Source organism: Lepisosteus oculatus, chromosome 25 (genome assembly GCF_040954835.1).
Source record: "Lepisosteus oculatus isolate fLepOcu1 chromosome 25, fLepOcu1.hap2, whole genome shotgun sequence".
Lineage (NCBI taxonomy): Eukaryota > Metazoa > Chordata > Actinopteri > Semionotiformes > Lepisosteidae > Lepisosteus > Lepisosteus oculatus.
This window is the reverse complement of record NC_090720.1, coordinates 8,992,179-9,005,727: the sequence shown is the minus strand read 5'-3', so window position 1 is coordinate 9,005,727 and position 13,549 is coordinate 8,992,179. Positions and strand designations below refer to the sequence as shown.

The 13,549-nt window shown below is 44.9% G+C and overlaps 1 protein-coding gene across 9 annotated transcripts in view; it reads left to right on the top strand.

Annotated features, from left to right (window-relative positions):
- LOC102695504 (pleckstrin homology domain-containing family G member 5) overlaps positions 1-13,549 on the top strand; it is a 101,177-nt gene that overhangs the window by 76,262 nt on the left and 11,366 nt on the right. For all 9 annotated transcript variants that reach the window (XM_069183608.1, XM_069183607.1, XM_069183605.1 and 6 more), the window contains one exon: positions 10,772-10,963. In XM_069183608.1, the coding sequence (XP_069039709.1) occupies positions 10,772-10,963 (192 nt within the window). The remainder of the gene's footprint in view (positions 1-10,771; positions 10,964-13,549) is intronic.

Sequence of the window (13,549 nt, the reverse complement as noted above, 5' to 3'; positions counted from 1 at the left end):
TAAAGCTGATAACAGGTGTGTATTCCGCCAGTCTGGCTTGAGTGCAGCCACCTCAAGCTGATTATCTGGTGCCTGAATGATATCACTGACTTCACTTTCTCCTGCCCTGCCCTTAGGTGCTTTCAACCATCTGAAATCTATCCGATTAGCCATCAGAAATCCCTCTGCTCCTTTGCTTCTTACTTCTGATGCAGTGTTGTGCAAGACATAGTTTCCTCGGCATCATGATGTGTGAACATGTGATTACATAGGAACAAGTAAACGTTTATTCCGCGCTGAACAGAGAAGAAAGGAAACACAGCGTTTTGGCTGGGGAGCCTTCTTCGGGTGTGAGAAAGACAGGGAAGTCAGCAGATCTAGAAAAAGATTTGGAGGAAGGCATAGTGGGCCGCAGCAGAAGTAGGCCGAAGCAGTTTCGTTCACGTGTGCTGGAGTCTGGAACCAGCAGCCAAGCCATGCTGTAGGAACAGACTCCACTGGCCGTTTGAAGAGATCCTGCAATCGGTCAGCTTCTAGCAAACCAAGTCAGCAACATGTCTCCAAGCAAGGGTTTGCAACCTTAAAAAAATGAGCACACTTGCAATTGAAGTATTAAAATACAGGACTGGATTTGATAGCTGAGCCTTGTGAATGTGCAGGGCCAGATGCAGGAGATTTGTACCAGGAGTGTGAAATTACTGCGGAATTTGGTGTAGTTTTTGATAGGGTGCTGCCCTTTCGCATGTTATAGCTGTTATCTGGGATTAATGCAGGTTTGAGCTTCATACAAATACGGGTTAAATGTGAATCTTGTGAAAGAGCACAAAACTGGCAGCAGTTTTCACAGCAGCTAATGTTAGCAGCCCCACTGTCTGGGTAGGATGATTTTATTAACCGATCAAATCAAATTAGTCCTGTTGAAGAAGAAACGAGATAAAAAGGAACACAAAAGAGAATCCCTAAGGTTTTTTTAACTCCTGATTTTTCTGTAAACAAGCAAAACAAAGAGCAGTCTGTAAATCAAATCTTCTGCCACGGCCATTGGAGTAATTGGCACATCCTGGTGTTCTGTCTTAAATTCACTTGCTGTGGAGCGGTTTAACATGACTTATCAAAGAAACTAGATAAGGACAACTCAGTTACACCGAGCGCTTTATTTTTGACCCTCCCTTCTCTTTCCTTTTAAAATCCACTCTTCTTAACTTTGAAAACTAGAAAAACAGGTGTTTTGACAGCAACGGTTCTTAGCTGCTTCATTTTCTATTGAATCCCTTTTTGTGTTCCTTCAGGATAAGTTTATTTGAACCAACAGACTGACTTTTCTTCAAGCGGACAGCTTAAAGAAACTGTGTGGTGTTGGACACTTCTTCAATCTGTGAACTAAAAACATTGAAAGACAAAAGTGTGGTTTCTGTTGCTGTGTGTCTTCAGACTTGAGTGCTTTAAGTTGTCAGTCTTTGATCTGCTGAAAGTTAGCGGAAGTTGCATTGTTAGGTTGTTTCATCCGAAAAATAAAAATAGCTGCTTTTGTCTGTTTTTAAAATCAAATTTTGGATTTGGATTGGACTATTTTCATCGTTTCTTTTTTAGACAACCTCTGGGTACTCCGGTTTCCTCCCACAATCCAAAGGCATGCTGGTAGGTTAATTGGCTTCTGGGAGAACTGGCCCTGCTGTGTGTACTGAGTACCAAGTAACAGTTGCAGGGACCTAATTAAGCTAATACACAGTTAAAATACATAATTAGTGCCCAGGCAATCAGCTCTGTACAGACAATAGAAGCACAAGAGAGATGGACATCCAGCTATTAATTCTGTTAGACGACTTGATGGGATAAGAGGAAAGTTTAATTGGTGTGCTTTTCACCTATGTAATCTTTAGCAGTTAAAATTCAACAGCTGCTTTTTTACCGAGAGTCCTGATAAAGCAATCGTTTAGAGGGGCAGAGAAATTGTTTCTAATTTGGCATTGCAGAGCAAGGCGGTATGTGTAAAGATGCTAAGTAGTAGCCAAACACCACAATTAGCGACTGTTTCTTTCCATCAAGACCATTGGCTACTGAAGTTTTTTTTTCAGCAAATGTATTTTCAGGGAAATTTTTAAAGCCTAATTTCGTGATTGTTTTGATTGTGATTTAAGATCAAATGTCTCAAGCAGACTGGTGCGCATTGAGATGATTTTATGAAATGATTTCATTTCTGTTGTGAGCGCAAATGCAGGCCCATACCCTCTGTCTGGGCAGTAAGTCACCAGTTAATGGCAAAGCTTTAGATCTGTATGAAAAATTAAAGTCAAACTTAGCATTTTGACCTGTAAGTCCATTATCTAAGAAAGTGATCATTTTTAATATCAGATTTGGTTTTATGTAACAGCATCAACAACAGTATTAACAGTGTTAATAATAAGAAGAAGAACTGAGATTTGTCATCAGTTGCAGAAGGCTGTTTTAATGTTCTAGAATCTAAGGTACTTCAACTGTGTGTGTGTGCAATTTCTTATTAATAATAATAAATATATATCAGTATGAATCTAAACCTAATAATATTAAGCAGAAGTTATTTGTTGTCAGTGTCCTCTCACGGCTCTTGCTCTGGCCACACTAATTCACCTGTCACCTTCAGTGTCTGTGATGTCAGCCCTGACGGATGCTCTCCCCTGTGGTGGCCAGTAGCCCAGGTGTCCCACCGGTCATTGTCATTGTGGCCATTGTCTTGTGTTCGCAGGGGCAGGCGAAGCCCTCCAGTTTTAGAAGCAGGGGCGCTTGTGACTGGCTGGCGCCTCGAACCCACGGCGCTGCTGGGCCAATGAGTGGCCGGTGGGCGTGGCCAGGGAGGAGACAGCAGGGTGGGTCCTGCTGCAGACTGGGACTAATCGAATGAGCTGGGGCTGGTTGGCTGTGGACTGTGGTCTCTCTCCTTCCTTTTGGGAACCAGGACCATTTTCTGTTTGCGTTTCCTCTAGTCGTTTCTGTATTTCTGTTAGAGTTCCTTCACATGGGTATCAGTTAGAAGAGACAGGGCGAAGGACTGCTATCCTGCTGCCTCTGTTTTTCAGAGGCTGGATTTGCAGTCAGGTGGTTTGTGTGTTTGCAGCTGTTTAGAGCCCTTTGGGCCTGGAGCTAGAGTTTTTTTTTCTACTGGCGCCCACACCTTTCGGGCACAGGGCTCTGTCTGTGTGAGGGGTGGGCTCAGCGTGTGACTGCGGAGTGGAAAAGGAGGAGACAGCGAGAAGGAGCATGAAGGAGAAGGGGGCCCTGCACCCCGTCCCAGAGGACAGTGGGATCAGGGGGCGATTCGGGCGCCTGACAGCCTGGCGCAGCTGGGACCTGTTGCACCTGATCACGGAGAGCGAGCCAGTGGAGGGCCGCACCTACGTCCAGCCCGAACCACAGCTGGAATACAAGGTGACCCTGTAACTGGGCCTGGGTGGGGGGGTTGTGTTGCGTGAACAGGTGTCTGGATCACGAAGCCTTTGAACACTAGAACCTCAGATCTCTGGATAAGTTCCAAACTGCTTGAATAACTCTTTGGCTGTGAAGTTTAGCCAGATTTGGTTTTAATGAGAAACTCGGACAAGCTTGTGCAGCGCAGATTATTTCTCACTTTGCCATGCACAGTGACACTCTCGTAGATGAAGTGTTAACTGAAGAGGAACTGCGTGTTCTTTAAGGTAGTCATTTAAATATTAATCAAATATTGATGATTGGTTAAAAGGAAGCACCTTCATGAAATCTGAACGGGCCAGTGGCATGTGTGGGTTTTATGACATGGCATTTGGTTCATATATGCAAGTGTAAGCAGGATTAGTAAATATTTTATTCTTTTATATATGAATCTTGTGTTCTTTATTAGTTACGTTTATATGTTTGTAGTCACAGACAGAAGTATTGGCCCCTCTATGTTCAGATCAAGATATTCACAAATTCACTAAGTTTCGGATATCTGTGCTGTATCAGACGTACATATTATCATCGACTGTCCGAATGTAGTCTGCTATATTTTCTATGTAGTAACCTGAATCATTTCATATATGTCTGAAACAGAATTGATTAAAAGCAATAATGTCATAAGAATAAATTAAGACAATAAAATAATAGTGATTTTATGTGTTTCATATTTCTGGATGCAATGAGGAAAACCCCTGTTGTAGAAAATGTACTGGATGCTGCTTTATCAGTCTGTGCTGAAAAGATCTGTTGCAGTAATAATGTTAAGGGTAACGGTGATCACAGAAGACCTGTTCTAGAGAATCTGTACAGCTATAGCGATCACACAGTTACACTTCAAACCTAGCTACCTGGCTCTTTCAGGAAGAGTGACCTGCCTATACATTATGTGACAGTAGTACCTGGGGAATGGCAGCACTTCTGCATGGAGATTAAATGGAAACGACCGTGCTTTCAGGCCCTGGTGTACATGTTTACTCAGTCATCTTTGAATCAGCTGGCTGCTGATTTCTATGTAAACTTTTTCTTGTTTACATAGAAATCTGAGCATCAAGCCATTAGATGAAAAGGGGGTTTTCAGTTTCTCTACAGAACTATCTATTTCAGATTGTTCTTCCAGCTAAAGCCTGGAGGTAAATTTATTGTTTAACTTTCCTCTTATCACCAATCAGAGGAGCGTGAAGCAGCAGTTTTCCTGATATGTGGCTCCTATCATAGCTCTCCAGCTGACAATGTCTAAGAGGTGCTCTTCTGTCTTTCTATTCATTTGTTCTCAATATCAAAGTAAAAAACTCTTCCAGGAAATTCAGAAGCAAGAAGCTAATTGACAAAACAAACAGGGAACTTATCTGATTCGCCATGCATGTGTTAAACAGTTTCCTGTCTTCAAACCTAGAAGTGATTCGTTTTGTGACAGAAGATCTTGGCCATTGTGAAAATAACCGGGCTGTGTGACTCCAGTTGTGTTGAACTTAGTGACTTCGGTTTAGGTGGACAAGACTATTGGTTTCCTTGCTGGAGTTCTCCAGACTGCATGAAGCGTAATTTTGGTGAAAGGTTGTGTAAGGTAATTGCTGGTTATGGGAGACTGAAAGTGGCTGACTGTCCTGTCAGTCTGCAGCCTGCATGAGAGCTGGACGTCCAAAGTCCAAGCTACTGTCCCACAGAGGGCTTTTCCAGTACAGCAGTCCTTAGGAATGTAGTCACCCCTCGAGAGTCCTGTATGTAAATCTCCACTGTAAATCTCTCTTTTTGGTCTTGATTGAGAGATTTCACATTATGCTTTATGAAAACTTTTAGGTTGTTGACACTCTCCACAAATTATTAAGCAATAACAGCAACCTCAAGATCTTTCTTGTGTTCCTAGCACAGCTCTTAATTGTTTTTAGCCTTTCCACTTTTAAACTGGTCTGTCCTCTCATCATCAGACTGGAAAATAAGCGTTAGAGAAAAACATTGCGCAATGTTTCAGGCATCATGCTGCTATTCTTAAAAACGTAGTGTCTGTGATTTAGTGTCTGTGTTTTCTGTCACAGGCTGGGGCTGTGTGTGAGAAGCTGGAATCAGATATGCAGCCTCACTGAATCTTCTGTAAACAGCTACACTGCTGAGACTTTTGCAAACAGCAACGTTGCAACATTTGCTCAGTTTGCTCAGCCCTGAGCAAATGGACTATTGATTCAGGGGCACCTTAAAAGCCGGGACAGGAATCATTTAGGCGGAGCTTACCATATGTCCATAAAATTGAATTAGGAGAAGCAAGTGATCAGGTCATTTGAATGATTTCTGAGTTGTTTTTTGATTTGCAGTTGTTCATCCTCCCCTGATATTCTTAAGCATAGCTTGTATTCTCCTTACTCGGAGGATCTGTGTCACCCGGCTGCTGGCCTCAACAGATTGTATCAGCTGTTAGACGTCCAGGCACTCCAGTTCCGTGTCAGTGTGACTGGTGTAACCTGAGTCACTCTTTAACAAGGATTAGAGTCAGCAGCATCAAGATCAGTGCTAGCTGCTTTCATAACATTAATCAGGCTGCCTGTTCAACAGCGATCTTGACCCACCAAGGAACAACACAAGTTTTTGCGATAGATTATGAAGCTATTTTTAACAGATCTCATAAATGTATCTAAGAGTTCAACCTACAAAGTCAGAATTCAGGTAGAAACCTGTTTATATGACATTGTCTGAAATGGGCCAGTACTTTTCATCAGAGCAGGGCTGCCTTAGATGTTACTGTCCTGCTCCTGGTCAGCTGGGGGGAGTTTGGGCAGTCCCTGGGAAAGCCCTGTGAGCTGAACTACAGGTGGGGGTTTTGCCAATTCAAAGAAAAAGCAGATAAAGACGGATCCTTGCCAGACAACAATGGGACACTGGTCATTTCCAGTAAACTCCCCCCCACCAAAAAAAAACAAAACACATTGAAAGGGAACTATAATGCTATGTTTATGCTTTGGCGTTTGAAAGATTTGGCATTGATGGGTGCATTTCAAACATAGATGTAATTCCCAGACTTCCGGACACAGACACTGTAAACAAGCAGGCTTGTGAATACATCTCTTTTAATCCAATAGAAATATCGCTTTCGACTTCAGGATGGTTCCGCTGACAAAATCTACTCGTTAACTCTGCACGCAGATCACGTGGGAACACTTATGGGGTGAAACGTCTGCTGCAGAACCTGTCTTCGCTCGTCCATCACAGAGACTAGCGAGCAGGATTCACAATTCGCATGAACTCCCCCTCTCGCCCGTGGAGAGACCAGGGGTTTTGGACAATGTTGGGACTATCCAGTCCGCAGAGTTTCACAAAGTTCACGATTTTGTGCTTAGTGTTGGAAATTGTACAGTTTTGCGATGCCATCAACTAATTTAATTTGGAGCTGATATTGTGTTGCTGAGAAATCGAGACTGCGGTTGAGTTTTAAGTAGGGTTTGCAACATCTGCAGAACCCGAGAGAGGAAGAGCCTCAGAGACGTGGCTGAGACATGGGGAGCTTAAAGCCCAGGCAGAGAGAGAAACTATTCCGTGAAAAGAAAACAGAATGATCTGGGAGAAGTTGGGGGAAAACCGGTCAACTTCAGACAAACGTCAACTGGTGACGCCAGAACGGCATGGCAGGTGATTGCAGTTGAGCTGCACTCGGGAGCTGTTATTGTTTTGTGTTTTTGCTAGGAAGGTATTTTTAGACGCTTGCCCCACCCGATGGGCGTTACCCAGCTGAGTAATCCATCTGAACCTGCGGCTGGCAAACAGGCCCGAGAGCACGCGTGTCAGTGGAGGAGAAGCGCTACTGTGACGCTGCTTCATTCATTTCTTGGAGGGGGAGCTGTGCCGTGAACATTATTAGTGTGGGCAGTGAGATTGAAGGGAGCAAAGTGGGCCATTGAGCTGTGACGGAAAAGGTGGTGAGGGGTGAGGGACAGCAACAAGAAAAAAGACAAGAAAAAAACCCACACAGCTGACATCTGTGGTTCAGACTTGGGCTGCTGGCTGTCCAAGCTGTTGTCCTGGCCACTCCCCCTGCATGCAAATGTGGCTGCTAGCCCCGCCCACTCCCCTGGCTAGCACAATGGGCAGGATCCTCAGGTTGTCATGACATCAGCGCAATCCCCCTCAGCAATGCAGGCAGGCCGGCTCAGTTGGCGGAACGCAGAGTAATTGATGCCGACAGATCCAGATCCTTGGGAAGGATGTTCTTGCTGGGATTCGCAGCCTACGGTTTGGCTTGGGGATAGAGCGTGCCGAAACTTTACACGGATCCGTATCCTTTTGTGGGAGGCTGGGGAGGTGGGGGGGGGGAGGAGATAGGGTGGCACATTTCCACGAGTCGTCGTCCTTGTTGGAATACCCCCGGGACTGTCCCGTCTTTTTTCTGGGGGAGTAAATGCTGCGATTCGATTTAGACAGTGTTGGACTGCATTGGCGCGTGTCCACGAGCTGGGAGCTCATAAGAGGCTGCCCCGATCGGACGGCGTCTGTCTGCGCTATGGGCCATGTGTTCTGCTGAAGAGGCACAATGGTGTTCAGTGCTGTTGATCTGCCTTTTGCTTACATGGTGAGTACGGCTCTGTCCCCTTTCGCTTGACATGCAGGAAAAGCCACTCTTCTTGATCTCGTAGGAGGTGAATTTAGTTGGTTTAGTGTCTGATAGAAATTGAAACCTTTTCCTGGTTTTGCTGCTGTTGGAGATGTTGTGATTAAGTTGAGCAGTGGCGGGTGCTATCAGGGTTTAAGTGCAGTATTTTTGGAAGCACTCCAGGCAAAGTACAAGAAGAAATTCTGTACAGTCTCTCATACCTGGGACTTACTCTTTATTTGTCCTGTATTTTTAAGATCCAGATCTTGCCAGCTTTTATTTTTTCCTGTGAATGGAAAGGAGGGTGGTGATGATTTTGAGTGATCTTTTTGGGCCTTTTTTTCAAGCGCTTAAAATTCCTTAGATCCTCCCATCCCTGAAATTTGGTAAATTATTCCAAATATTTCCAAATCTGTGGGAGAAAAAGTCGTTCCATAGAAACCTGTGGAATCAGCAGAATGTTTCTTGTTGCCCATCACTTAATCATTTACTTTAATACTAGTTACAACGCATCTGATTGATTAAGAATAAATGATGATCCAAGCCTGCTGGTGTAATGTTGCTGTGTGAAACTTCAGTCATTGCTTCTAAAAGTACTTTAGTGCGCAGCCTTTCCTGACCATTTCCTGACAGCTGCGTGCTTTGTTATCGAGTTGGCAGAGACCTTGCAGAAATTCCCCGATCAAAGGTCTAGGATGTCCCCGGGGGACTGTTTGCTTATCGAGCTGTGCAATGGATGTTGGCTTAATCCACAGGGGCCTGAGCAGTTGTAAAAATAGTCTTGAATTGTTTGAAAAGGACTCTTGGCTTGTGAGCTCACAGGGAAAAAACAATCTGTTTTCCGGCCAGGAAATTCATTTTACGGGGGGGCTGGGGATGTGTGATAACCGGCTTTATTTTCTGCTTTTTATTTCCTTGGGTATAGTCCTGGTGCTTGAAGGTGACTTTCGTACTGTGTAAAGAGGTTGCGATAAAAGAGCAAACTGCGTCTTTACCAGTAATTCAGGTTGAGAGGATAATTCGTGCTCCGCTTAAATTCATCCTTAGGCTCTGTGCAACAAGGTGCCTTCAATGGTGCCTAACAGCACCATAATACGTGTTGCTGGTGATCCTCCAGGCTGTGGTAAGGCCAACTTACCTGTGTTTCACCTCCAGACAGAGATCTGACTACTGGTTTGCGAATTCTGTGTTGCCTCTCAGTGTAGTGTGGTGTTCAGATTGCTGCCTGCAGCTTCTCTGTCTGTGGCTGGATTACATCTCTGGGTCTCTAAGCCGATCAGCTTTGCCGGGATGAGGTGACAGCTAGCTGCCCAGCTATCCCTGTCCCCCCCTCTCCCCACCCTCTCCTTTCTCCTTCGGAGTCCTCTCTCTGTCACGCCTCTCCCGGCTCCTTTTCTCTCGCTGACACTGAAGAAGAGTGATCTCAGAAAGGTTGCTTCTAGGCGTTGGGCCGCTCTATAGTTTCCCTCTTTTTCTCCCTCCCTCTGCAGCCCTTGAAGAAAAATGTGTTCTTCACTAACTCTCCTCCGATCACTCGATTCTGTTGCATGTCCTTTGTCTCCTCTTTCTCGTTCTCTTCACCTGCCCCCAGATTCGGCGCCGGTGACTTTGCACGCAGGCCAAGAGCGACAGTGAGCCTTGAGGAGAGCTTTGAAATCGGAAAGAAGAAGTAGCAATTTATCCCGTCGCTGCAGTAACAGGGTTTGCATTATAAGCTTCTGAGAGCTCAGCGCCAAAAACGTGCATTGTTTTGCCACTGATGTACCGAGGGCAGTAAAATAGCTGCCTTTTTACACACAGACCATCCAGGCCTTGTATTTTTTGCTCAAAGCAAAGATTCGGTGCCTTCGTTGTTTCCATAAAAATCCACACCTCACGTTCTCTTGTCAGACTTGTTTCTGAGCAGTCTGAGTCAGTAGGATCACCCTGACTGGTTTTTTGTGCGCTATGTACAGCAGTGAAGTTGGATGTTCAAGATCCCCTGTCTTTGTGAGCAGACACTATTATATATCCGGTATTACAAACTGAGCTCTTCCTTCAAAGTTTCTAAACTCCTGAAGGAGGTCGTGCTCTATCTTCAAGACAGAGTGCTCTTCCTTTTCGGGAAATGGGATTTCTTTGTGTTTTTGTCGTCCATGACAGTATTTAATCAGCCCAGTGAAGAAAAACACCTGTGGCTCTTCCTCCTTTGTTGTTCGTTAAGTAGTCCTCAGGTCGACACCTCTAATTTACCATAATCCGGTTGGGCAGTTTGGCAGCTACTCAAAATATTCTTCAGTCCTTTTAAGAAATGCTTTATTTTTATAAGCACGTCTCAGGGATGCGACTGGTTTAAAGTAATGTTGTGTTACAAGAGTCAACAGTACTTTCACTTTGCCATTCGTATTGAGCTCCTTGTTCACCAGGGGCTGTAATATTTGGCAGCACTAGGCGTAGGCGTCAGACTTGGGACGGACACCACTGGTGGCCACATCTCCTTGCATTTGGTTGTCGAAGCAGGTACCCTCTTCTCTTTCCTGCTCTGACTGATCCCTCTCTTTTCCACACCCATTCGTCCCTTATTGAATATTCCCACGTGCACGCTGCTAAGCCGGGCTCTGTTCCCTATCCAAGAGCAGCCCGTGCCCTGGGCCTGACCGCTGGACGCAGGGGGACAGAGGCACGGTGGGGGTGGGGGTTGACCGCAAATGGGCGCCGCACCAGCGCCGCACCCCCTCCCAGTTTGTCCCCGTGCTCATCTGCTCCTCTTTCCTCCCCCCTCCTCTCCCGCAGGGCCAGGCTCGTCGCAGGAAGAACATGACGGAGTTCCTAGGGGACGCCAACATCCCGTCCCCCGATTCGCTGTCGCAGCTGGGTGGCTCCTTGCCTAGCGTGGGCTCCGGGCCCGACAACTGGAAGAACCGGGCCGCCAGTCGCTTCAGCGGCTTCTTCAGCTCCTCCGCTGGCGCGGGGCCGTTCGGCAGGGTGAGTGATGGGACAGGCTGCAGCCCCCCTGCTCTCGGGGCCTGGGCCCACGAGCCCTCAGGCCTGACGGGGCCTGACACTTCGGTGTTCTTTCGAGAGCTACTCCACAAGCTTTAAATTACAAAAACTATCACTGAACAGACCCTATTCCTAAGGCCTTTTTTTTGTCACAGTTAAAAAAAACAAGCTCCTCGTGTTACAAACTTTTAATAAGAAGCATTTAAACTGCAGAGAGTGACTCAGGGTCTTCACAGTTTCATGTGACGTTATAAACATTCAATGCATTGTGTTATTTTTAAGGGAATAAAATACATCTATAAGTGTCTGATAAGTATAGCCCTCTGTAGAGGTTGGGATTCTCTCTTTACGCCTTGTATAATTGCAAACCCCACGACTTAAGCTAAATATGGGAAAGTTGATGATAGTTAAGTCAATCTAATCCCAATGAAAATCAGGTTTTTGTTTCGCCGCAGCTTTGGTGAATCCCAGTGCAGAGCGTTTTGTGGGAAAAGGGAGCCTGTGGAAAGCACAGAGACGGGCACAGATGCTCACGGTTTTAGACACACCCTGGGTAAAAGCACGTGTGTCAGAAATGGCTTCCCAGAGAGGGGAAATAGCAGAGGTGTCACCCTGCTGGCGGACAGGCGCGGACTGTGGTGTCCAACAGGAAACTCCCCCCACCCCTGATGTATTCCAACAGGGCTTGTGGGTCAGAGGTCAGCGCTGATTCTGGGGGTGGTACCGGTGTTGTTGGTGCTCCTCTGTGCCTTCAGAGCCCTACACTTGTACACTGATTCAATTTTCTGAGCCCCCGAACACCAACCACCAAAGGCAAAACAGAGACGGGCACAAACACCTTCGAGAGGAGCCACAACAACATCTCAGGCCTATGTTTATCCAGTTTTCCCATTTATTGAATTAAGTAACATAATGTTCATTTAGAAAAGATCGTTTTCAAGGAATTATTAGTCCCCTGTGACTTCAGAAAGTTATGGTTTTAGCTCAAAAGACAGCATAATATTCAACAAATATCTTCTTACCTGAAGACATTGTGTTTGAACTGACTAGAGATGACGCAGACAAAGGAAACGTGTATGTTTTTGTTAAGTTACCATTGACAACTATCAAAACAGCTGGTCTAACCACACCTAACATACTGCAGCCTCAGTTTTTATCTCATTCTTACTGCCTGACGATTCTCAAAGTATCTTGTTTGTGACTCAACTATTTGCTTGGGCAAAACCATAAAAGAACTTTATCGGAACAGGACAGATGTTGAAATGATTTTCTATAGATGAGTTACTCTGAACTCCCTTCAGATTATTTTGTGAATCCTTCTTAAACCATTTCCAGGAATATTTGCTTAGGTCTTTCCCATACAAGGTGGCAGTCAACAACACACATGCAAGGTTCAAGTAGACATCTTGGTACATGTTGCTTGTATTTTCATTTTTCTAGTATTGCCAGTGGCATTGCATTATAAATAGCCTACTATTATCTGCGTAATGACTAAAAACATTCGCCATCTCTAGCCTGTTTAACACACAATATTTAAAGTCTTCTAGAATTCATGCTTGCTTTATTAAACCAGTTTGACTGGCAGGAAAACAATGAAGAAAGGCAACACCCATCAGACTTCAATCAGTACGCCTGGAGCTGGTTTTTCCATTTTATAAAAGCATTTTGTAATAAATGGTGTAGTTTGGGCATGAGGTGATGGCAGCTTAAAAATAAAAGTGTCCCAATGACATCACCCAAGTGCTAAATTACAATGCATTGTTTTTCAGTTTTGAAAGATCTGAAAACTGGATATCCTGTCACACTCACATAGTGCAGTATAAGGTTTTAAGATAGCACTGTTGGTAAGCCTTAAATCCCTATTACATAACTCTGCAGTATGTCCAGAGGTCTGAGATTCATATGCTAATTGAATCTGCCTCAGCATTTAAGTCCTGTTCTGTTTAAACTGAAGTATTCCCCAATGAAATTTTAAAGTAGAATTGAAGGTTCTCCTGTTCACTTATATGGCACTGAAAATTCTCTCTCCAGGTTATCTTAAGGACTTACTGCTTGAGTGCAGATCAGCTCTTTCACTGAGTCAGACCTCACTCTGCCAAAGGCCCTGTTCCCCACACACTCTTGCGTGCAACTCCAGATCAATATAGACAGACAGCGTTTTTAAAACTCTTTCAAAGATTCTTTGGACTGTAGCCCTTAATGTGTCATTTTGTTTCAGTGTTGGCTTTATTTGGTCAGTATACTGTGGGATTTTGTGGTTTACTTCCGTTGTGTGTACTTTTATGCGAGTACTACTAAACAGCGAGTTTGAAAGTGCTTTTAAATTGGATTGTTAATATTAATGCCTTTCAGTTTCCACTCAAGGGATCATTACATTAACCTGCCACCCCTCTACCCACACACACCCCCTGCAGTGTCAGGACAATACCCGCTGCTTGTCATTTGCCACACAGCTGTGAACTGACTTGTCCCTCCCAGTCCTGCCATCTGGCTTCATTTTAGGGAAGAGGGACGGGGGTCTCTCTGGGACACCCCTTCTCGACTCAAACCTGTCAGCCTGGCTCAGCC